Source organism: Fukomys damarensis, unplaced genomic scaffold, assembly GCF_012274545.1.
Source record: "Fukomys damarensis isolate Sample0158 unplaced genomic scaffold, DMR_v1.0_HiC HiC_scaffold_5, whole genome shotgun sequence".
NCBI lineage: Eukaryota > Metazoa > Chordata > Mammalia > Rodentia > Bathyergidae > Fukomys > Fukomys damarensis.
The window spans coordinates 43,883,402-43,909,802 of record NW_022900917.1 but is presented as its reverse complement, the minus strand read 5'-3'; the positions used below and the strand labels follow the sequence as shown (position 1 = coordinate 43,909,802).

Below are 26,401 nucleotides of genomic sequence, written 5' to 3'. Positions count from 1 at the left end.
AGTATGTGGCTGGTATTTTATTGGTAAAATTAAATATTGTACATTGTATGATCATGTATTTAAAAGTATGTCTTGTCTTATGAATTTTCATTAGTATCAGATTGTGTTTGGTTTTAGTGCATGTGTAACTTGAAGACTTATAAACTTAGTTCTTGTAATACAATTTCTAAAACTTTAGTTAAAGAAACAGTTTCCTGCTATGGCTCTGAAGATTCCTGCCAAGAGAATATTTGGTGATAATTTTGATCCAGGTAAGCAATATTTGCATAAACCCACTCTTCAAGTGATGGTTGAAGTTTGAAGAGATAGTTAACATATTCATTGCACTGTATATAGGACTTATAAGGAAAATGGAGCACAATTAGGTTCATTAATTTGCCTAGGGTCAAATACAGGTAGTAAATGGCAGTTTTGGAAGTTAAATTCAAGTGGTCAGTCTTCAGATAAATTTATTAATCATGAGAGATCATTTGAGATCATTCCCCAACATTAAATTGGTTCCATGAAGGATATCCATTCTTTAATTCATTAACTATTATTAAATACATACTCTGTACATAGCAAACTGCATGTCTATATGGGATACCCAAAAGTTTTCCTGTTGTTCACCCTTGAGGACACTAGGGACAGAAAGTGTCAGGAATCTAGAGTCCTGTGTGTTTGAAGCTTCAACTCTGGGACTTTCCCCTAGAATCCAGGAGCTACCTTATATATCTGCTTTCTTGGTCAGCTTAGTTTGTGCTTCCTCCAACCTTGTACCATTCCTTTGCCTTCAGGACCTTTTCACTTTGTCCGTGATTAACAAACTTCTCTTTATCCTCTATCTCTTTAATATTTTTTCATGTTCTTGCTGTAATTGAAGCCTGTCCCATGCCCTACCTACAGCTGTTGATCATCTCAGCTAGAGGTTCTTTGTTTTTTATATTTGATGAATCTCAGGATTATGAATATTTTATTTTCTCTTATAGACTTTTTTTCTCTTGAGAATTACAGCATACTACATTGTATTTGCTAATCTGTCTTATTTAGGATATAGATTGCATGAAGGTAACAACTATATCTTGTTATAGTATTTGGCAAATACTAGGTTTTAAAATACTACAAAGTACATGGATCCATTAATAAAGAGAAGCAAGGGAAAATAGAGTTGGCACAACAAAACTAAATTATAGATACTATGAAAGTGATTCTATGGACTAGTGATTTTTGTACTCTTTATTTTTAGCTGCAAAACACTTTTCTCCAAGTGGTCTCCTATGCAAAAAATATGCGAGCTGCGCATGGTGGTGCATGCCTGTAATCCCAGTACTTGGGAGGCTGAGGCAGGAGGATCACTGTAAATTTGAGGCCAGCCTGGGCTGCATGGTGATTTGAAGGCCAGCCTGATAATAGTGAGACCTTGTCTCAATACTAAAAAATATGTGTGCATAAATGTCTTTTCTCCAAGTGGTCTCCTATGCAAAAAATATGCGAGCTGCGCATGGTGGTGCATGCCTGTAATCCCAGTACTTGGGAGGCTGAGGCAGGAGGATCACTGTAAATTTGAGGCCAGCCTGGGCTGCATGGTGATTTGAAGGCCAGCCTGATAATAGTGAGACCTTGTCTCAATACTAAAAAATATGTGTGCATAAATGTATATATATATACAGGTTGAAAAGCATTATATGGACAGCATGTGGGCCTTAGAGATACTTGAGTGAGGTGGTGACATCACGTGAAGGTAACAGTGTATAATGTACATAGTAGAAACAGCGAAGAGGAGACTAAATAGAGCCAGGAGACTGGTTAAGGGAATAATACAATAGTCCTGGTATCAGATAATAAGCACAAGGACTAATGTTAAAAATAGGGTAAGAAGTGAGCCATGTGTAAGAACTTTATTAATGAAAACTCTATAAGAAATTTTGGTAATTGCTTAAGTAAAGGAGTACATACAGAAGAAATCAGAGATAATTGAAGTGTCTTTCAGTGGGTGGATTTGAGAGAATTGATTAATTTGAAGTGGCAAAAAGACTTAAGAAGAATAAAACGGCATGTTAATGATAATAGAAATCCTCAAATTGCTTAGGAGTTCTGTAGTGTCTGAATCCTTGAGGCTGAATCATTCCATCAGGAAAGAAGGAAAAGGAATGAAAGACTTGGAACATCACTGATTCATTGTTAAAGGCAAGATACCAGGCTGACTGTCCTATTGTACCTAGTTTTGATGAATTTAGTATTTAACATTACAATTAATTAATTAATTAATTAATTTTTATTTTTGGTACCAGGGATTGAACTCAGGACCTTGCACTTGCAAGGCAGGCAGCAGAACCACTGAGCTAAATCCCTGGCCCATTACAATTTATTTTTATTGAAGAACCATTTTAAATCTGTTCTAAGCATATTATATATGGCCTGTCAACAGTGAAACAGATTGTATGTCATAAAAAGCCCTGCATAGGGGAAATCAAATCTAACTCATTCTCAGATTTTCAAGGATGAATATAAGATGCTTGTTAGTTAACATTTGGGGAAATAGGCATTTTCATACTTTGCTGATGGGAATGCAAAGTGCTACTGTCATGGAAAAGAATTTGCTAATGATACTTTTTGACAAAGAAAGCACATTTTTAGGAATCTCTCCCAAAGATAAACTGTATATGAAGATAAATTGCATATTAAATGGCATACATGTAAAGCTGTCATTTTGTGACATGGTATTTTGGTAACAAAAACTAGAAACAACTGAAATATCCTTCCAGGGTTAAAATGCATCATAACTCTTAAAAAAAAAAAAAACAAACTCTAAATGGGGCCGGGGTTTTAGCTCAGTGGTTCGGTGACCTGCCTTGCAAGCACAAGGACCGGAGTTCAATCCCCGGTACCAAAAACAAAACAAAACAAAACAAACAAAAAAAACCTCTAAATGTATTACTGTAGTGTGGTCTCCCATGTATATTCACTGGAAAAAAGAAAGTCCATATGAGTTTGTATAATGTATAGTTTTTGGATAAGAAACTGTGAGAATTCAAAAGGAAATAATGAACAAATAAATAAAAATATTAAAACTGGTGATTTAAAGGAGAAGGGAGAAGGCCAAGGCAGGCAGTAGGGATGAGAGTTAGATGCCCCTGAAGGAAGCATGTTTATATCTTTCTTTGGAACCATGTACACCTTTTACATAATTTAAAAACAAAAATACAATAACAGAGCAGTCTTTTAGCAATATTTTGTTTACTCATACAAAAGTACCTGTTAAGCACCTTCCAAGATATGATCCTGTGTTAAGGGATAGAGATAATAATTTTTTTCTTACATCATGATGCTGCTTTCTTCCATTTACATAAAGACAACTTTTATTTCTTAATTTTAAACATTTGCATATTCTAACATATATTCATATAAGTTCTTCTTGGAGAAATTTTAAGAAGTACATAACTAACTATAACTTTAGTTGTTGACGATAATATATCAGCATTATCTAAATTCTTGCCATTTCTCATAATGGGCTGGAACACATTTTGTCTCATCTAGTTTTTTTTTCAGATATTTTCATGCTTAATACTCATCTAAAAAATAAAATTGGCATTGCCTCTAAATTACTATTACTGATTATTATTGGACTTGTTATTTCTTATTTATTTTTCTTACATAGGGCTTTACATAAGAATTTTAAATGGTTTGAAATAGTAATAAAGTGGAAAGCCTTTTATCACTTAGCATAGCTTTGGCTGTATAGCTCACTGAAGAAAGGAAATTTCTGTTTTTATTCTGGTCTGCAAAATAAAATGTTTCTTTTTTTCTCCAAGTAAAATGTTTCTTTAATAAGTATCCGCAACTATTTCTATATATTATAGTTATTATTTCCTTTTAATATTCCAAATGTGGCCATTCATTCTAGTTCTTTCTCATAAATTACTAAGTCCATTTCCTGAGAAATGTCTTTCAAGTATAGTTTTTAAAAGTTTGTATTTTTTTGCAAGGTTAGAGATTGAACCAAGGGTGTCACACATTGTACATAGATGTTCTCCCATTAAGCTATATTCCCAGCCTACAAGTACAATTTTTTTTGGGGGGTACTGCAGGCCACCAAACCACTGAGCTAAATCCCCGGCCCACGAGTACAATTTTTAAAGTAAATCTCACACTTAACAATAAAAATGTTCTTGGAAGAGTTTTATAAGATACCTACTTGAAATTCTTCGAAGAATTCATAGTTGAACAAGATGTGTACCTGGATCCCAGAGGCTAGACCTAAGTTTTTATTTGTTCTGTAATAGATATACCTTCCATTTTAGAGATGATAACAAGCCACACCTGGAATAATCCATTATTTTGGTGGCAAACACTGTGTGTTAATGTTGAATAGTGTATTAGTCAGCTTTCTTGTCTGTTATGCTTTATATTTGGATGTCTGCCCAGAGCCTCATATACTCAGATGTGGGGCTTGTAGAAGGCAATTGGATTATCGAAGTGCTACAGCTGGCCTCATGTTAGGCAGTGGGAACTGATTAGAGGTGGATCTCTGGGGGCATGTTGTGAAAGGGTATATCTTTCTCCCCAGTTTGTTTCTTTCTGATTTCTGGCTGCCATGAGGTGAGCAGCTTTTCCACTGTTGCCCTCTGCCATGCCATCCTGCCTTGGAGCCAGTAGATTATGGACTGAAATCTCTCCATACTGAGCCAAAATAAACCTCATCTTCTTTAAGTTGTAGGCTTCAGGTGTACAGTGTCTCAGTGATGAGAAAGTGACTGAGACACTTGCTGGGGCACAGTACTTGACAAGTTAAAGGAGGAGAGATTAATTTTTGCTCATAGTTTGAATGGATTTATTCCATGGTCTGCCAGCTCCAAGGCAGAAATAGTTGTCAAAAAAAGTCGTTCACTCCGTGGTGGCCAGGCTTGGAAGGGAGGTGCTGGAGACAAAAATACACCCTGCCAGGTCACACCTCCAGTTATCTGCCTCCTCTGACTAGACCCCGCCTCCTAAACCTGCATTTAACTGTGAACTCAGCAATGGATCATAACACCTCTATGGTATAATTACCTTTCAAAAGCCCTACCTCTGAATATAAGTCCACGGTATATTTTAGATCCAAACCTTAAAATTCTGCACCTAGCCCTCAAAAGGCTGTATCCATCATATGTAAAATGCATGTGGTCCATTTTTAAGAATTGTCAAAGTATTCACAGTACTTGAAAAGTCCAAGTCCAAAATCTCTTCTGAGACTATAAGCAAACTCTTTGTGGTAGCCCTTTGTAAAAATAAAAAGAAAGTTTGGCACAAGGTAAACATTTCCATTCTTAAGTGTAATAATAGGAAAATAGAAATCAGACCCAAAGCAAGATGGAAACCCACAAGGATAAACATTAATTGGTATAGCTCCATGTCTAGCGCCCAGGGTAGGATGTGGTAAGATGAGAACTTTAAAGGGCTTCAGCAGCCCTTCCCCTATAACCTTGCTGTTTGCAACCCACATGGCTTCTCTCTTAGAATATAAATATTCACAGTATTGGCATGCTCAGTGCCTGTGATTTTCTTCAGCAAATGTTTCAGATCCCTGGCATCTCCAGCTTCTGGAGTCTTCACTGCACCGTTAGTTTTTCTCTAACAGCTTCACTACTACTCTAATGGGCTCCTGGGAGGGGCTGTGACCCTCTCACACAAATTTTTCCTGGTCTCCTAGACCTTTTACTGACATCTGGGTGGAAGCCCATAACTCTTGCATTCTATATATCTGAAAAAACCAGCACCAGGTGAATGATGCCAAAGTCTGCTATCTGCTTGAACAATAGTCAGGCCTCCTTGGACAATGGCTATAACAGGTTCTAAATTCCTGAATGGCTGAACACCATGAAATGAATCCTAAGGATCCAATTCCCTAGCTAGCTGTATTTAGCAGGGTGCCTGAGACCCTCTCTTCTAAAATCATAGGTTACACTTTGCACATTCGAGCCTATAATGAATGAGATCTCACTAATTCCTCTAGACATCTTTCTTCTTTTCCTTATACAAGGTTCTTGACTAATCTTTTTCATCAACCATGCTTTCCTTTGCCCCAACTTTGCCTTTCCTTTCTGTCAAAACTGCAAACTTTTCAGACAATTAAGCTCTGCCATTTGCTCCTGGTTCTCACTATAGATATGGCTAAAAAGTAGCCAGCATTACCCATGCCATCGCCTAAATGTTGGGTTGCTTTGAACTTTCCTTTACCAGATTATTCTACCACCCTTAATCTCAATCTTCCAAAAAGTCTCAGGACATGAGCAGAATGTTGACAAATTTTCTGCAGAGCCTCTATTGTAACTGCCATTGGAGTCCTTGTTTCCAACTGAAACAGGAGCCTGGCCTTAATTGTCCCCATTCCTGTAAGCATTCTAGCCTTTTGAGCTCGGACCAGTGTTGCACATCAAGCACTACTCAACATTCTGGGGCTTCTCTGTCTGACCTTTCCAAACATTTTCAAACTTCTCCCACAAAGCGAAAAACTTCTAAACTTGGTCAGATACAGTCATAGCAATGATTGCATCTTCAGGACCAATTTTCTGTGTTAGCTTTCCTATTGCTGGAACAAAATACTAGATACCCACAACTTAAAGGAGTTTACTATGGTTCACAGTTTCAGAATTCCACTGAAGAATATGGTAACTCATGATTCTAAAAGCTCCACCTCTAAACTGACACTTTTTGTGGACATTTTAGATCTAAACTATACCAAGTACAATTTAATTTCACTAAATTAAAACTTATTATAGTATATTGTTTACAAGTGTATCCATTAACAGTCACTATCTCAAACTACCTGTCTTCAATTTTTAGAATGCATTTTTTAAGAATTAGGAATTGGGGTAATAGCTTTATAACCCCATAAATTTACATGGATTATCTCATAATCTTTTTTTTTCTTTCTTTTTATTGAGTTTATTGGTACAATCTAGGTATACAATACAGTTACATTCATCATTGGGATTCTGTACCTTTACATAATAGGTCTTGATTCTCATTTTTTCCCTTGTCCCTGCCCTCCCTTCACCCCCTCCTCCCCTCCCCATTTACAAACACTTTATTTCCATTTTTCAGTTTCTCATATTTTTTTCCTTTCCCTTATTACCTTTCCCCCACCCTTCCCACTTTCCCTACACCTTTAGCCCTTTACTTCCTATTTCACATTATTAATTATCTCATTAGGATCCTGTGTACTATTATAGTTTTTCACACCAAAGAAACTATTCGGTATTTCAGTTGATTATCTCATAATCTTAATGAAATACTAATATCTTTGTTATCCCCATTTTACTTGCCAGGAATTATGTTTTAAGAAGTCTGAAGATCAGTTAGTAAATAACCTACAAAATATTTGAATAGTTTTCTAATTCCAAGAAATGTTTATGCTTAACATTTATTGTTAAATTGTGTAAGCCTCAGCTATCAGACAAAACACTTTGAAAAAGCTGTATCATTCTGTTAGGAAAGTATACCAGTGCATTTTTCAAGGGATTTTTAACAGGGATTAAGCCTGAGTCTTAGTAATATTCAGTTAACCAATTGTCATTTCTAAGTTATAAAGGATTCTAGTAATTATTTTCCTTTGTTGTTGTTGTTGTTTTGTTTTGTTTTGTTTTTGTACCAGGATCGAACTTGGGTCCTTGAGCTTGTGAGGCAGGCAGCAGAAAGTAATTCTTATTTTCTTTTTTTTTTTTTAAGTATGATTTTTCAATCATAAGTGTTGCTTTGTTAAATATTATTACATTGCTGTGTAAGGGTTTAGACAAAGCAAAGTACCTCTCCAAGATTTATATTCAGTCTATTTAGAATTTAAAATAGGCAGGCTCTTTGTTTGTTCTTGTTTTTTTCAGTGTTGGGGAATGAACACCAGGGCCTCATACAAGCTAGACAAGCATTTTATCCTGTACTTCCAGCCATTTTTGTTTTTTAAGACAGGTTCTTGCTAAATTGCCCAACTTGTGGTTCTCCAACTTCCTAAGTAGCTGGTATTATAGATGTGTATCACTGTGCTCAGCTAAAGTGGGAAGTTTTTGAGAATTTTCTTATGAGTCATATAAGTGTTTTATTTAAATTTTTAATCTGTCCATCTATCTATAAAGTATTCCTCATTGTATACCAAGGAAGGTGAATTGAGAAATAGCTTCTAAATTACAATACACTAACTTCTGTTTGTTTTTTGTTTGTGGGGAGGTTGTTTTGTTTTTGGTACCAGGGATTGAACTCAGGACCTTGCACTTGCAAGGCAGGTGCAGTGCCACTGAACTAAATTCCCAGCCCTTGTATATTGTTGCATAAATATTTTGAAGATAATTATATTGACTGACAAAAATAATGTTAATAATTTACATCCTCTCTTACAGATTTTATTAAACAAAGAAGAGCAGGACTAAATGAATTCATTCAGAATTTAGTTAGATATCCAGAGCTTTACAACCAGTAAGTAATTTTTGTTGTATTCTAAATCTGAAAATATTGTGAACCAAATGTAAGATTATTAAAGAAGTCTAGTGCAGATATTCTTTCTGTGAAATGTTTTGTTTTTCTTAATGTTTGTATTAGTACCTCTTTGTTGTACATAATATTTACACACCTTATGGGGAGTAGGTACGTGTACATAATACATCTTAATTCTTTTTTTCATTCCCTTTCCCTTCCCCTCCTCCCCCCTCCTGCCAGGTATTGACTCTCTTCTTTTTTGGAGGGAATACATGTTTGCAGTACATGTTTACATTCCTTATGTGAAATTGGTAAATATACATACACATCTTAATTCTTTTTTCATCCTCTATTCCTCCCCCCATCTCATGATCCCCTTCCCCTTTGAGAAAGATCTGTCTCCCTGCTTCCATCGTCTTTCTTTTATTTGTACTTTGGGTTTTTCCTATGAGAGAAATCTTGTGCTTTTTAAGCTTGTGTGTCTGATTTTATGTGAAATGCTGTTTGCTATATATGTTTGAAAAACTCCTGGAGCATTTCCTCCTGATATTCTTTATCTTCTTTTGCCTTTTCTCATTTTATCTTATTTGTTTTCTTTCATAATTGTTTTATAGATTAAATTTGAAAGAAATGTGCATAATGTAGTTAAAACATTGTGCTGATTGAGATTTACCTATGGCTTCAAAAAACATTAAATGCCTGCTATGAGCACCTTATTCTAATGTTATTGCAGAATAACTTATAGAAAAGCACCTATATCATGACTACCCTGCTCAATGAGTTATAAGAAAGTAAGCACAGTCAAGTTGTCACCCACTCCCCTAGGCCAAAAATTAGACAATTATATACTAAGATCCCTGAAGCCCCTCATGTATCTTTTCTCAACCTCTATTCTGTCTTTCCTTTCCAAAGGTAACTGTTCTGATTCTAACAAATGTGCCTTGTTTTTCTACTTTATATTAATGTGACTGTTGTGATAAGATTGAGAAACACCTAGCAGATTAGTCAAGCACATTTCTGGTTGTGTCTGAGTTGGCCATAGGTTGTGACCTTGGGGACTGTATGTGATTCCTAGCCCTTTCCTTTCTGGTTCTGTTCCCTTACTCTTGCTTCCTGGCTGCCATGAACTGAGCAGCTTTGGTCCACTGTGCTCTTCTGCCATAATGTTTCTTTCATGGAGACAACTGAACAGGGTCTGAAACCTCCGAAATCATGAGCCAAAATGATTCCTTCTTCTAAATTGTGAATGCTGGGTATTTTGTCCCATCAATGACTTCAACACAATTTACTCAATTCTACTGCTGATAGACATTTGAATTAATTTTAATTTTCATGCTCTTCATTTGAACATCAAACAATTGGTGCATATCGCTAGGATTGCGTATATGATTTTCAGGAGAGACTTTTAAAATTAAAATTACTTGGTCTGAACTATTTTAAGCCTTCAGATACAGTCTGTTAAAACTGATTTCTAGGGTGGCTCTGCCAGTTGATACTCTGGTAGCACTGTATGAACATCCTGAAGATTCTTCCAGCCTTGGTTAGCATAACAGTAGAACTACATTTAGCATTTTTCAGGAGAGAGTTTAAAATGTATCTGGCTATCATGAATACTATTGCAATTAATATAATCTTTTTATGAACAGATGCAAACACTTCTGAAGTTTCTGGCCTGTAGGATATGTATATGTTTAACCCTTGTGCATAGGGGTTAAACCAAATTGTTTTCCAAAATGATTGCCAGAATTCATACTTCCACTATTAATGTATGAAACCACATTGTTTCATGAACCACTTAGTGTTGTTAGTCTTAACAATTTTAGCTATTCGGATGAATGAGTAGTGGTTTCTTATTGTTTTGTTTGGGGTGTTGGTTTTGTTTTGTTTGGGGGTTTTGTTGTTTTTTTTTTGAGGCATGGTCTTATTATATGTAGTCCAGCCTTTCAAATGCTGGGATTATAGGTGTGCACCACCACACCTTCTTATTGTTGCTTTAATTTGTACTTCACTAATTACTGATAGAATTGATCAGAGATATGAATATAAAGTCATTTATATCATTATTAGCATTTAATGATAAGGCTAGAAGAGTCTTCATGATGTTCATATACTGTTAAGGGAATATAAACAGCTTTCCTAGAAATCAGTTTTAACAGACCGTATTTGAAGTCTTAAAATGGTTTTCAGTTCAGACCAAATAATTTTTTAAATCTCTCTTGCAAATCATAAGTGCAGTTCTACTGTTATGTGAAAACATGAACAGTTCTAGTGTTATTTGCAGTAGCAAAAATTATGTAGTTAGAAGTTGGAAAATGACAATTTAGTGGTTTTCTAGTATATTCACAGCGCTGTACACTCTTCATTACTACCTATTACCCAAGTCTAATCTAGCATTGCTAACACCCCAAAAAAGAAATGGTACCTCCAAATTCTCTCTTTGACAAGTGCCTGGCAACCATTAGTCTACTATCAATTTCAAAAGCTTGTTTGTTCTTCCGGGTGTGATGGCACATGCCTGCAATCCCAGCACTTGTGAGGCTGAGGCAGGAGGATGGATCACTGTGAGTTTGAGACCAGCCTGGGCTACCTTGTGAGTTCCAGGTCAGTCTCAACTACATAGTGAGACCCTGTCTCAAAAAAAAGCTTGCTTGTTCTGGATGTTTTGTTTAAAATGAAGTCATATAATATGTGACTTTTTTTTCCTTCCTTTGTTCATTTAGTATATTTTTTCTCATTGAGTTTATTGGTACACTTTAGGTATATAGTACAGTTACATTCATCATTGGGACCTTTTACCTTTACATGACAGGTCTTGGTTCTCATTTGTTCCCCTTACCCCTGCCCTCTCTTCACCCCCTCTTCCCTGTTTTCGAGATTCAGCTATATTGTTAACATATATCAGTATTATATTTCTTTTTATAAATGAGTAATATTCTGTATTAATATACCACATTTTGTTTATCCGTTTATCAGCCAGTGGACATTCAGGATGTTTCTACTTTTTAGCTATTATAAATAATCCTGTTATGATTACTTCATGGATAATTTTTATGTGAATATGTTTTGATTTCTCCTAGGTATATACTTAGGAGTAGAACTACTAGATTATACAGTGACTCCTGTTTAGCTTTCTGAGGATTGCCAAACTTTTCTCATGGCAGCACTACTTTATATGCACACCAGCCTTCTCCTTTGTAAAAATAATTTTTCATCTTTCAATTTTTTTACTATTTCTATTATTTATATTAAATTATTTAGAACAATTCAGTATAGAAGTAACCAGTTATATTTAACATTCCTCAAGACTGTCATTAGTCCATGTACACTTTTTAAGTCTATTTTATTCTCTTCATCTTGTATCGTTGTACTTATTTCTTTATATCCACAGTGGTTGTCTACTTTAATATGTTTGGGTGCTTAATATCTCTCTGTATCTTTAAAAAAATTAGACTGACTCTTTTGTCTGTATTTAATACATACATAAATGGTACTGTGCTATTACTGTTTGTTGTTTTCTGTCTACCAACTGATACTCCCTATAGGCACTTAACCATATTTGACTTACTAATTTTCCTGGTTATAAATGTCTGCTTTGTTTAAAATTCACTGCTATAGAATGCTACAATGACTATTTACATACATGCCTTTCAATAGAACTGTGCATAATTTTTCCAGTGGCCTGTCTACAGAATTGGAATTTTGAAGTCCAGGAAAAATGTAATTTTCCAAAATTGCCAGGTTACTTTTCGGGAAAGCACTTTAATCCTGCATTCTCACCAGCAACATATAGAGTTTCTTTTTCCCTATATCCTTACTAACTTTTGGTATTTAAAACTTTTGCCAGTAATGGACATAAAGTATTAATTCATTATCAACTTAATTTGTCTTTCTCTGATTGCCAGTGAAGCTAATGTCTTTACAAATTTACTTGCTGTTTGGGTTTGTCTCTTTTCACCTGCCTGTTTATACTTTTGTTTATTTTCTGTTTGTTTGTTTGTTTGTTTGTTTACCGGATATCAAACTCAGGACCTAGCACTTGTGAGGCAGGTGGTGGCACCACTGAACTTAATCCTCAGCTCTGGTTCTTTGTTTTTTAAAAAATTAATTTGTTTATTTCTTATAAAAATAATGGTAATGCATTTTTGTTTAGCTTTCTTGCTATAAATGCTAATATTGTGACTTTTGTTATGACTTTGTTTTAAAAGGGAAAAAACTGCAGATATGATTTTATATCATAATAAAATTAATTTTTGTTTTCAGTCCAGATGTCAGAGCATTCCTGCAAATGGACAGCCCAAAACATCAGTCAGATCCATCAGAAGATGAGGATGAAAGAAGTACTCAGAAGGTAGTAAGAGGAATTACATTTTTTAACATAAAAACACCATTCCCCAATAATGAAATAAATTACTTTAGGGCAATATTTGCTCAAAATGAAGTAATTTCATTTAAGTAAATTTTTTTTATGTAAAAACCACTTACTGATCAGTATTTCTTATAAAATTCATAGAATTACTTTTATGATTAAAAACTAATGTGGTTAAAGAAAAATTTGAAAGTAACAGTTAAGAAGGTAAATATTACTCATATTGCTACTACCTGGAACTAGTATTTTTTAGCATTTGAGTGACTTTTCTTTCTAATACTCTCTTAAATGTATAGGGTTTTTGTTTTTGTTTTCTTTTGTTTGTACCAGGGATCAAAGTCAGGACCTTGCACTTGTGAGGCATGTGGCAACACCACTGAGCTAAATCCCCGGCCCATACAGGGTTTTAAAGATATCTAAATGATATAATGTATATAAGTTCTGCTTTCGATAAATCTTATACATTTATTTTGAACATTGTATTTCTTTATTATCATCACCATACCTGGAACTATTCTGAACTTTGGTCAAGAAAGTCCTTTTCAACCAGAACATTATATATCCCTTTCTCTGCATAATCAGGTTTTTATGTGTATAGATCAATATCCATGTGCCACCTGACATCACCTAACTTTTATTTCTACTGTATGTTTACATAATTTCTAATATAGAGTAGGTTATCCTTAATCTTTGAACTATATTGTGGTAAACAAAAAAGTAACATAAGTTTGAATCTTAAAGATATTTCTAGCATTCCCCCTTGAAAGCTATTGGAAAGGTACATACTAATAAATCTAAAGCAAAATATTCTAATGTAACAGAATTACAATTATGATTTTTTTATTTAAAAGATAATATGAGTTAGAACATTACCATCCCTATGTAAAATCTTCCTTAGTTAAAAAAGGTGAATGTGTCGATTCTAATAGCAAATAGTTTTTATTTTTGCATGGTTTTGAGGATTGAACCTACAGCCTCATGCCTGCTAGGTAAGCTTTCTACCACTGAGCCACACCCACAACCACAAATGAAATTTTCAAAGAGATTTTTGTATCTCTACTAATTTAACAGAAGTGTAAAGTAAATAAACTTTACCTTAAAATACCAATAAGGATAGGTACAACAGGCATTATTGATATCATTTTGGTTTTATGCAACTCTTCAGAAATCAATTCAGCAATATGTATTCAATATAAGGGCCAGGGATGTAGCCCAGTGGTGTTGCTGCCTGCCTCACAAGCTCAAGGTCCTGAGTTCATTCCCTAGTACCAAAACAAACAAACAAACAAACATAAAATTATATTCAATTCACTAAGCATAATACAAATGAGATAATCCTTTACATAGAAAAAATTAAGTGTTTATATGTTGTATACAAAATTAGAATAGCCAGAGATTTACCTCAGTGGTGCTGCTGCCTGCCTCTTAAGCACAAGGTCCTGAGTTTAATCCCTGGTACCAAAAAAAAAATAATTAGAATAAACATTCATCAGTCGATCAGGTAGTGCTTGTCTACATAATGTTTTAAAGTATTTTTGAAGATGATATTTTAAACTTTGGCGTGCCATAAGTGAAATCAGAATATAAAATTTTATGTACGTGTTCATAGTGAATTACAGTCAGCTTTAAAAGATATGCAAAAAGGAAATCGCTGAAATATTTGTAGATTCGTCTGTTGATAAGATTGTAAATATTTAAGAACATCTTCCTCCTAGTACTTTCTTTATTTTCCAACTATGGTTATGTATTTTTAACTGAAAATGGTTAAACTATTCAAATAATATTTTAAAAAATAAAAGCCATGTAAGTATGATTTTCCATGTTTTGCTTGCCACTTGTGTAAAAGTTTGTTGGTTTAGGTCATTTAAAGAATATAACTAGACCTTTTAACTAAATGATGTTTATATCTAGAAGATATCTAAACAGGGCAACTAGGACTTTACCCTCTTACAAAGAGAAAAAGAAATCAAGAGAAGTTGAGAAACTTAAAATCTCAGTGTTCATTTTGTTCATAAATTATACCTCACCCTTAATTTAGTCATTAGATGTCATGGTTAACTAGTAGGTAAAATGAAAACTTATCTAATTATATATCCCAGTAATTTTCATCATTTCATGAATGTGCTCCACTAGGAAAACCATTGTCAAATAATAAAAATCTACATATTAATGTAATTCAAGGAACAAAATTGTTTATTTATTTAATCCATGTTTATTTAATTATCTTCCCTTATATAAGAAAAGTTCATTGAATGCAAAATTTACCCACTTATCCACAGTGTGTATTGACATTGCAACTGTTTGAAATATGTTGTCAGATTCAGTGAAACACTAATATTTAAACATAAAAGACTACTCTTGTGTTACAATTATACCACAACAGGGCAGATCTCATTTAATGGGCCAGAATATTTATAAACATTTTTGTCTTGTCTTAAACTATTATAATTTCATATATTTCTGTCTTCTGGGGATTGAAAATTTATTACATGAAGATTAAGACAAGTTTCTAAAACCTTCCTATTTATAGAGTATATGAATAATGATTATATGAGGCTCCTGTAAAACTAGACATACTTGAGAGGTTTATAACTGATTTAATTATCTGAATGTATAAAGAACTTCAAAATAAATTTATTGGAGACAGAATTCACTTATACTTGCCTTTTTATCTTTTCTCTTTTTTTCCTTTTCCCCCACTCCTCTTTTCTATTTTTCAGTACTAGGGATTGGACCCAAGGCCTTCACGCTGATCTGCCTCCCCAGACCTTTGCTTAAAAAAAAAAAATTTTTTTTTTTTAAATATTGAGACAGTGTCTTCTGCTTTGCCCAGGCTGGCCTAGAACTTGTGATCTTCCTGCCTCATCATCCCAGAGTGCCAGAATTACAGGCATGCCCCATCACATTTGTGCTTGGCTTTTATAAAAAGTGTATACTCTGGGCTGGGGAGGTGGCTAGATGTCAGAGTTCATGCTGACCCTGGGTTTGATCCTCAGCACCACAAAACAAAATAAAATGATTACTCTGTCAGGATCAATAGATTTTTTTTTTTAAGTTTGAGTGAAATGTCTAACTGGTAATGAACTAGAACCTTGAATTAGTTAAATTACTCTATGGCTACTGTCTGAGTAAATATTTGCTTCTAGGTTACTACCATAAATTAAATTTACTATCTTGTGTATTGCAAAAAGAAAAAGCCCATCTAAAATGTTGGTACTGCTATGAAAATGCTATTGTCTGTATTCACTTTAGAAATGTGGCTATCACCAAATTAAAACTGAAAATTCAATATTTATAATTATTACCTCATCCTGTCATTTTTCTGTCTTAAAGAAGTTATTCGAAAATTTGAAAACTAAACTAATTTTTAACCAGTTTTTAAAATGTAAAAATTACTTCTAAATTATGGCTTCAATGCCCAAATCTTTTAAGGAGCTTTCCATTCATTTGCTAACTTTAAGCTTGATTTCTCATTACCTTTTTACTTTACAACTGCTCTCTAAAGTTATCATTATAAAAATGTTTATGTATGTTTCCAAGTAAGTCTGTAGACTAAGAATTAGGACCTTAGATTTCTTTAACATGTACTCATATCTATGGTACAGTTATGTATATTTTATTTAAAAACATTCTTTGGCTGATATACAATCTATGAAGCTCCAATAAGAATGTCATTGTTTTAATGCTGTTTTTTGTGTCTACCCCACCCCACCCCCACTCCTGACATCTAAACAGCTCCACTCTACCTCACAGAACATCAACCTGGGACCAACTGGAAATCCTCAGTAGGTTTAATTTATCTCAAACAATCCTTTAATTAAATAATTAAATTTTAGGAAGCTCGTTTTTGAGATACATGAAATACAACCATAGTCATAGGGAATATATAATATTGTCATGTGCTTAACTAACTCACTGCCCTAGCTTTTCATTGCTTAAGTAAAACCCTAGTAAGGACCTATTTTTTAAATCTACAAATAGTTAATTGGATTATTCTATTTTGCAATTGTAACTTTTCTGGTTTTATTTTGTGTGTGTGTGTGTGTGTGTGTATAATCATTTGACCATATTTCCCAAAGGACCAGAAGTCCTATAAGATTTTGAAAACAAACATCCTTGCAGGCCTAACTGATACATTCTCTTAGTGCTTATAATTGTTGTGTTGTTGGTATACTACAGTTGTTAGCCAGCCATCCTGTTCCAGAGAAGTAATGATGGACATTAGCATATTAAAGGATATTAAACTTTACCTAGTTTACCCCAAATTTCTATATTTATTTGAGTAGAAAACATTCTTAGGAATGCAGTCTAAGAAATGTTGAATGAGACCAGAGGTGGCAAATACAGACTTCATTTCATCTTGACTGTCAACCCCAGCAATTCATTGAAAGTGAATACCTAGAGTATCCAGTATAAAAGATTCCCCTGCTCCTGCTTGACTCTGTTCAAGGAGTGCCCAGATGGATTAGTGACATGATGTTGGCCATGGGTTGGAGAAAGGGTAGTGTTGCCATCCTTACTTTGTAATTATTCTCACAGGATGCTTTGATTAATTTTGAGTATTCTTTTACCCCAGAACAACAAGCTTTCCTTATCTTTTTTACTTACCTGGGGAGAGTATAGACACATGGGAGAAGTGATCACAGGATTGGACAAAAGAAAAATTGACAACTGAATTTGATAAGTCATTGTGATTTTTTTTTTTTTTTCGGGTATCAAACTGAGGTCCTCATGCTTGCCAGGCAGGCACAGTACCAGTGAGCTAATTCCCCGGCCCAAAGTCATGAATTTTACAAACATTTTTATCTGTGTGATTGTAAGACCTTGCTAGGAAGGGGTTCAGGAAAGAACAAGAGGGGAGGTGAGCTGGAAAAGTAGTGAGCTTAGGCCACTTACTTGGAGATTTTTGCTGCATGAGATGGCAGGGAATGGGATGGTAACTGGAAGAGAGTTTTTGGTTTTGAGCATTCTTTTCTGTCATTCATAACATTGAACAATATGACAGCACAAAATACAGATTTTCAATTAAGATTCATCTTCAGCAGTTAACAATGAGACCTCAACCTATTTTCTGTTTAAAGGATTTGCCTGATTTTCACCGTCACATTTGCTTGCTTTTGTGTAAAAAAATAGTTTGGTATCTCAAGTTTCATTAAAGAACAAAATAATAGTTCAAAGAGCAGGTTTCTGAAGAAGAGAAAACATGTAAATTTAGTTAAGTATTTATCTCACTAATCTTTACTTGTTATTATTTGACCTAGTCCTAGTGTTACTCTGTCTGAATTGACTATTTTTCTTTAATAATCAGTTGATGGAAATTTCAAATTCATATTGAGTTATTATTCTCTTCTCTAGTACAACTAAGGAATTCAGATTGTCTTAAAGAAAACAGCTTTTTGAAATGGCACCTTAGGCTCAGCTTTTTGCTTCCACGTACATCTGCCCATATGTAACCAGTATTGTTTTTACCTAACATACTGAAATAAATAAAAAGACAATTTTAGTTTTCCCTTTGGCTTTTCTTTTCCTGGCTTACATCACCATGAGAATAAGCTGAGAAATCTTTTATCTTTAATGTACAATAAATGATTCATATTTAACACTGAGGCTTTTTTCGCCTCTGGAAAGTTTTTAGCATGTTTACCAGGTGTTGCAAGTAGCAATTTAATTTTCAGAATAATTACCAAATACTAGAGTGTCCTTGGAATGTTTCAGTAGTTTGTATAGTTATTCAGCTTCCTCACAACATTGGTTAGGTTCATGGTTAATAAAATTGTCTTAGATAGAAGCTACAAAACTATTATGTATGTATACCTAGATATATATTTAGATATGTATATCTGTATATAGAAATAAATATATGCATCCTTTCCCCCTAAAGAGGATATTATTAAACTCCTTTTTTAAGTAGAACTTAACAAGCTTACAAAATTATAAAATATTTTTTCATTGTTAATTTATTTCAGTGCTAAACCAACTGACTTTGACTTTTTAAAAGTTATTGGAAAAGGCAGCTTTGGCAAGGTAAGAGTATTTCTTCTCATTCAGTGGATAAATACTTAAGGAATGCTGATTTTATATGTGTGAATCTCAGGACATTTTTGGTATGAAGAATAGGGTAAAGTAACAGGACAGTAGATAGCAGGAATAAGGTGGGATGGAGAAAATCCCTACTTTAATGGGTTGATCAAGGATGCTTCTTTGAAGATGTGCTAGTAAGCTGAGGCTGGAAAGACAAAAATGAGCATCTTTGTGTGAATAACAGTTTGTGAAGGGAAGGAGTGTACAGATCCTGTTTATTCTCATACAGTATCAGATGAATCATACAATTTGACACTATAGGTATACCAAGGAAGGAGAATCACTTAAGGATTACTAGGAAAAGCATTATAAAGGAGTTTATCAGAATCATCAAATATGTTTTAAGTATTTTTTGCATTATTTTCAAATCTGTAGTAAAAATGAATATTGCTGTATTTTGGTGTCTCTAGTTTGTTTTCTGCATTCCCTTGTGACTATACAATTAAATCCATGTATATTAATTAATTCACAAAATATGTATTGACAGTGTTATGCTAATATAGCCAACAGAAGGTTAGAAGTATCCTACTCTCAACATACTTGTAGTATTGCAATTCCAGAGATAAGCTGACATTAAAAACCGGAGCATTAACTGGCACATCCCTATAATCCCAACTCCTTGGAAGGTTTAGGCAGAGGATTTTGAGTTCAAGGCCAGCCTGAGAAACATGGCAAAATCTCATTGCAAAAATCAATATCAACAGAGAATGGTATCTTTTGGAAATTTCATGCTTAAATCCAGAATCCACCAAGATTTCATTCTAATATGAGGTGGAGAGACACAATTCATTTTTTATGTATGGATATCCAGATGATCTTATAGAATTTATAGAAGGACTACTCTTTCCCCATTGATCTGAAGGGCCACCTTTATTATATATCTAGGGTTTATATATGAGCAGATTTGTTTTTAGGTTCAACTGTTTGTCTTTTTGTTTCTAGATTTTATATTTTGTTCCATTGGTCTATTTGTTTATCTTGACACCATGCCACATTGTCTTGATAGCTAAGTCCTTTGCTCCTTGTTCTTCTTCAAGAGAGTATTCTTAGCCCTTGCTTGTCTATACACATTTTAGAATGTCAACTTTTGCACAGATTTATTTGGAATTCGATTGTGATTGCATTGAATCTACAAATAAATTTAAGAAGAATTAAAATCTTTGTAATACTAAGTCTTCCAGTCCATGGTATAGCTTTTTGTTAATTTAGCTTATTTTAAATTTTTTCACTAATATTTTATAGTGTTGTATGTAGAATTTGTATACATATTGAATTAGTGTTGTTCCTAGTTGTTTCTTTTAGTGCTATTTGAAAACGTGTTAATTATTGAAGCTGAATGTTTGCATTACCTGGGACACATTGGTTCTACTCCTAGATGGCTATCCAACAGAAATGTGTCTGTACTAGAAAAATCATATGCAGGCATGTTCATAGCATCATTATTCATAAACAGCCTAAATATCTAACAGTGAAAGTGTGTATACATTGTGATGGAGTAGTCAGCCCAACGATGAAAATGTGACAGTCATGTTACACGCCATAACTTGAATGAATATTACATAACTCAGAAAGGACACTTTCTGTGACTGTAATTACATTAAATTTTTAAAAGGCAAAACTTACTGGCCATTGTATGTTGATGTAGCAGTAGTTACCTTTGAAGAGGAGTTGGATGAATCATGACTGGTATGGGGCAAAACAGAGGCTTCAGGCTACTGGCATGTTTTATTTCACCTAGATAGTGTTGACATAGATGTGTTCACTTTGCAGTAATTTATCAAGTTATAATGTTGTGGTTTTCGGTATATATGTATATTTAATAAAAGCTTTAAGTCTTAGAAAATTGTTAGAAACCAACATAGTTCAATAAAATAAAAGCAGAATACACAAAAAAAGAAAAGCGAACAAATTCCCTTGCAAAAAATATATAATAAATGGCATAAATATTAGAGATCAAACATTTATTCTAAACTAACTCCGGTTGTAGTCTGGGTTCCACTTTCCATTTTTGTTTGCTTTTGAATCTTATACCCACCAAACCTGACAATCTACTAGAATAAAAAAAGCCTACTTGTAGGGAATCATCAACTTCTAATTGCCACATTCTTTGAATTATTTTCTCAATGTGTACTTGAAGATGAACCAAAGTATTGGAGAAGGACAGTTCAGTCCGGGTGGACATTAAGAAAAAGGAAAATTTTAAAAAATGTCGAACAGAGTAAAATGCTGTAGAGAACAATGAGAAAAATATACTTAAGACTTTTTTATTCTAAAGATTTTTTACTTCATCTTTATGAGTAATACAAATATTTTATTAACAGACTTTATTTTTAGAATGGTTTTAGATTTATAGAAAAATTGAACAGAAAGTACAGAGAATTCCAAGTACCCCATAACACAGTTTGCCCTCTTGCTAACACCACACATTAGTATGCAACCTTTGTTATAGTAAACCAGTATTGATAATTATTAGTAACAGAAGTTTATTATTCACATTTCCCTAGTTTTTGCTTAATGTCCTTTTTTCTGTTTCAGAATATTATCCAGGATACCATATTATGTTTAGTTGTCATGGCTCCTTAGGCTTCTCTCAGCTGCAATAGTTTTTCGAACTTTTCTTGTTTCAGATGACCTTGACAGTTTTGAGGAGTACTGGTCAAGTATATTGTAGGATCCTTCTCTGTTCTTTGGTTTGTTTTTGTTTTTGTTTTCCTTGATTAGAAAGGGTTAAGGTTTTGGCAAGAAAGACCACAGAAGGGCTAGAAGTAAGTCCTAGCATTGTCACTAGTTGCTGTGTCAATTTCAAACAACTTTGAAATGTGTCATGCAATAGTTACACTACTCACAATTTAACTTGGTGGTGGTTTTGAATCACAATTAAGATTCGTATGTCACTTAACCATGGAAACATATTCTGAGAAGTGTTCTTAGCTAATTTCATCGTTGTGCAAACATCACATGTGTACTTAAACAAACCTAGATGATACAGCTATTACAATCACCTGCTATATGCACCTAAGCTGTGTGGTGTATACCTGTGGTGGTGAACCTATGGCACTTGTGCCATAGCAGGCACACATAGGCCCCTCCCTTTCAGCACATGAGCTGTTCCCTCTCAGCCAAGGTTTGAAAAATTTTCAGCATGCATACAACAGCAAAGATTACATTAATTGTGCAAAAGCACACAAAATGTAGACTTTTACCTTCAAATAAAATGCTGTTTATATCAGTGAAAGCTCTGTTGTGTTTTTAAGACAAAAGATATTAATGTCTGAGTTGTTTTTTATAAACAAAAACCTCATCATTCAGGTTTAATTGTGGTGTTGGCACTTTACGATAAGTAAGTGGATTTGGATTGCACTTTGGGCACTGTGTCCATCATTGACCAAAATGTGCAGCACATGTTTTTATTTGTAAAACCTTGAGTGTGTTTACCTTTTTCTTGGTGAGATCCTCTAGGTTTCTTCACATTCCTGAGTGTCTGCATGCCACCTAGCCAATTACAGAAACTCAGCTGTACATGATACTCTTCCTCTGAACACTTCTAAATTACAAAGTCTATAAGAAAAGCCTAAGTACAAAACAACAGTGCATTTTGATCACCTAAAAATCTTTTGCTTTTTTATATAGCCATGAAGTTTAGCCTTGGTATTTTCTAAGGACACAAGGCTGGCACACATATGAATACACACATGCACACACACACACATATACAAAGATGTCTCAAGCAGGTTAGATTTTGCCACTTAAATTCAGTTAACAAATCTCATCAACACAGTAAGTGACAAAGAAATAGTGCCTGGCTATTCAAATAATCAATATCTTTTTTATTAAAAACCTAAGGAAAATTATAGAAATAATTATAGAAATAAATTGAATAGTTCTTGATGTTCAAAACAAAAACATATCCAGGTCCTTGTGGACTTTTCACAAAGTGTAAGAGCTATTGTTTTACTGACAAGTGAATTATCCCTATGAAAATACTGAATTTTTAATAATTTGTACAATCTTTATAACAGGTTCTTCTTGCAAAACGAAAACTGGATGGAAAATTTTATGCTGTCAAAGTGTTACAGAAAAAAGTAGTTCTCAACAGGAAAGAGGTAAAATAAAGTTATTGTTCCTCCTGAATCCATTTTCTTAATTAACAGAATTGTTTTCTGATGTTTAATACAAGTTGATCCTTTGCCCTTTTTTTCCAGCAAAAACATATTATGGCCGAACGTAATGTTCTCTTGAAAAATGTGAAACATCCATTTTTGGTTGGATTACATTATTCTTTCCAAACAAGTGAAAAGCTTTACTTTGTTCTGGATTTTGTTAATGGAGGGGAGGTGAGTTTTATAATTAGTTTTCTAATATTGATAATTATTAGAAGAATAGCATGAAATAAAAAAGGTTTTCTTATAAGTTTTAAACAGACAGTGCATTGTCAAGAGCTATTTGTGTAGTGGAAACAATATTCAAACAACTAGCTACAAGGCATGATGTGGAGAAGTATAATATGAAAGTTGTCAAACAGTATTTCTGGGAAGATTTGTAAAAGAAACTCAGTAAAAAGCTACAGATTTCATTGATTTGTTATAAAGCTTTATAACAAGAATACATACTGAAATATTACCATAAAACATGATTTTTAATTTAAATGATTGTTTCAACAGTTACATATAAAGATTCAGCTTATTTCTAAAATGTACAAAATATTAATCAGTGAAATAATCTTCTAATAAAGAATCCTGTGGTGAAATTAATTGGGAAATGCTTCCTTGTGTCACCATCTTGGTAATTCACAATCTGTTTTAGCATGTTTAATACTTTGAGATCAGCCATAAAGGATTTTTAAAAGAAAAATAGTTTTTATCTCATATCTCCATTTTGTTTGAACTCAGCCTACTAATATTCCTTGAAACTCTGATATAAAAGGATATTAAAATACATTGAGTAAATGCTTATATTATGAAAATAATTATAACAGTTAAGATGATATTAGATATGTGCCTAGTACTCTGGCTCTTCCTATTCTTTTTCTTCACAACAATCTTACAGAAGACTAAGAAATCTAGGAACAGAGAATCCAAGTAGCTTGTGGAAATCATGTACTGTAGTTAGTAATTATTGGAAATAGGAATTGAACTCAAGCATCTGGCAATCTGATTCCAGTGTAGGGGAGCTGACCTCTCCCATTTATCTATTTTTCAACTCTCATGTCTTTCTAATTTGTTTGATCCTTGACTGTGAATGTCTAAAAATTATTTTAACTAATAAATATTGTGTTTCCTTTACAAAGGAATTTTCTGTCTTGTAATCTCAGAGCAGAGATAAGAAAATTGGCTAAGAGATTGGCTAGAGAATGAAGTATCAAAGAATTCGGTGGTGGGTTGGAGGAGTTGATTGGGGCTGTAGGTTAACAAGGAATAAAGATGAGGGGAAAGGATAGAAGCAGGATAGATACGGCTTCATCCTGTGTTCCCTCTTATTAGCCATTATTTTCCCCTTAATGTTCATACTTAGATTTTAATTATGACAAGATACTTTTTATGTACACTACTTCAGCTCTTTTTTTTAGAGCAGAGTATCAACAAATAAATTTTATGATATGGGGACAGATAATAAAGCCTCTCTGGCCTTTAGTTTCCTCTTTATTTCTGACCTAAAAATTACTCTATAGATTAAATAACATAACATGTAAAGTTGTTAGCATAGTGCCTTTTTATTTACTAAGCAGTCAGTGTTAGCAGTTATTAGTAACATGGATTTTTTTTTCTTTTTATTGAGGTTATTGGTACAATCTAGGTATACAATACAATTACATTCATCATTGGAATTCTGTACCTTTAAATAATAGGTCTTGATTCTCATTTTTCCCCTTGTCCCTGCCCTTCCTTCACCCCCTCCTCCCCTCCCCATTTAAAAACACTTTATTTCCATTTTTTCAGTTTCTCATATGTTTTTCCTCTCCCTTATTACCTTTCCCCCATCCTTCCCACTTTCCTTACACCTTTAGCCCTTTACTTCCTATTTCACATTATTAATTATCTCATTAGGACCCTGTGTACTATTATAGTTTTTCACACCAAAGAAACTATTCGGTATTTCAGTTAAAGAAATCTCTGTATGAACATTAAAAATAGGGAATCCTAAAATAAAACTAAAAAGGAAAGTAAAAGAGAAAAGGCAGTGATGTAACATCAAAATAATCCTTAATTCTGGAGATGAAAATGGTCCCTTAACATATTTAAATTGCTTCTCGCTCTTATAGTCTTATCTTATTCTTTTTTCATTATTTAGAGAATACTTTATTAGTTTCTGTAATCAAACCCACGTAGATATGACCTTACATATTTAGTACGATGTGAGTAACATAGATTTTTCATTTTAAGTTTTTTAGCATTAATATATCATCAAAATGTGATTGGAAGATCAATAAATAGAATATTATAGTAGTACAGGGTACACTATTTAAGCAATGGTAGGGGTAAGAGGGAAGAAATATTCCAGAAATACTTTAAAGATAAAACAGAAGAATTTATTTATTTGTTTGATTTAGGCCTAAACAATAATGTAGCAGTTCTGGTGAATCCCAAGCCACCCCCATTTATCTCTGTCAGGACATATTAGTACTGATCTTTACCACAGCCTTTCAGAAGAGGTTAAGATTTTTAAAAACAGTCTTTGATAATCAGAGAGATTTAATGAATTTTGCACAAAAGAGATGAGCCAAAATCTGAACCCAAGTCTGATTAGCTCTGGATCCTTTTTGTGTACAGTATCTTTTGCCACTTTTATGGTTTAGAGAGCTGGAGAGAATACAATAGCAGTAATAAATCTGTAAGAAGACAAAGGTTTTTGTTCTGTTTTAGACAAGTTAAATTTGCTGACTTATAAAATACTTAAGAAAAAACATCAAACATTAAATGGGTCTTTGCAGTAGAATCTCCAAGTAGAGATCTGGGCTAGGGATGTCTTTGTGGAAGACATCAACATACAGTTGGTGTTAAAGTCATTGGAATAGATAGGTTACCTAAGAAGGATGTTTGGAAAAAGTTTAACAGTGGACCAAAGGTAGAAACTCTGTCATCCCTTTAGTGTCTAGAGCCAGAAAGGATCACAGATGGAACTCCCCCAGACAGGAGCAGAGCCAAGGAGACATTACTGTGTTAGAGCTCAGTGCAAAGTTCCCTGAGGCAGGGAACACAATGGCCAAAGGACTGGTGGTATGAAATAAATTAAGAATTAGAAAGTATGAGAAATTGAGAGTCCAGCCACTGTTCATCCCAGCCAGTTATTGCTACATTGAATTTAGGCCTAATGGTACACTGTCCCTCCCCCTACATATATACATATATGAATGAAACATAGTGGTACATGCCCATAATGTCCAGGCCAAGGCAGCAAGTTTGAGCCCAGCATGGGTAACTTAGCAAGACCCTGTCTCCAAAAAAAAGGGGGAGTAAAAAGACAAAGGGATGTAGCTCAGTGCAAAGGCCTTGGTTTAAATCTCCAGTACAGAAAACCAATTTTTCCCAATAC

The 26,401-nt window shown here is 33.9% G+C and overlaps 1 protein-coding gene across 7 annotated transcripts in view; it reads left to right on the top strand.

Moving 5' to 3' along the window:
* LOC104853501 (serine/threonine-protein kinase Sgk3) overlaps positions 1-26,401 on the top strand; it is a 161,070-nt gene that overhangs the window by 119,564 nt on the left and 15,105 nt on the right. For all 7 annotated transcript variants that reach the window (XM_019205621.2, XM_019205620.2, XM_019205623.2 and 4 more), the window contains 7 exons: positions 179-251; positions 8,349-8,424; positions 12,685-12,772; positions 16,526-16,575; positions 18,757-18,814; positions 22,891-22,974; positions 23,074-23,205. In XM_019205621.2, the coding sequence (XP_019061166.1) occupies positions 179-251; positions 8,349-8,424; positions 12,685-12,772; positions 16,526-16,575; positions 18,757-18,814; positions 22,891-22,974; positions 23,074-23,205 (561 nt within the window). The remainder of the gene's footprint in view (positions 1-178; positions 252-8,348; positions 8,425-12,684; positions 12,773-16,525; positions 16,576-18,756; positions 18,815-22,890; positions 22,975-23,073; positions 23,206-26,401) is intronic.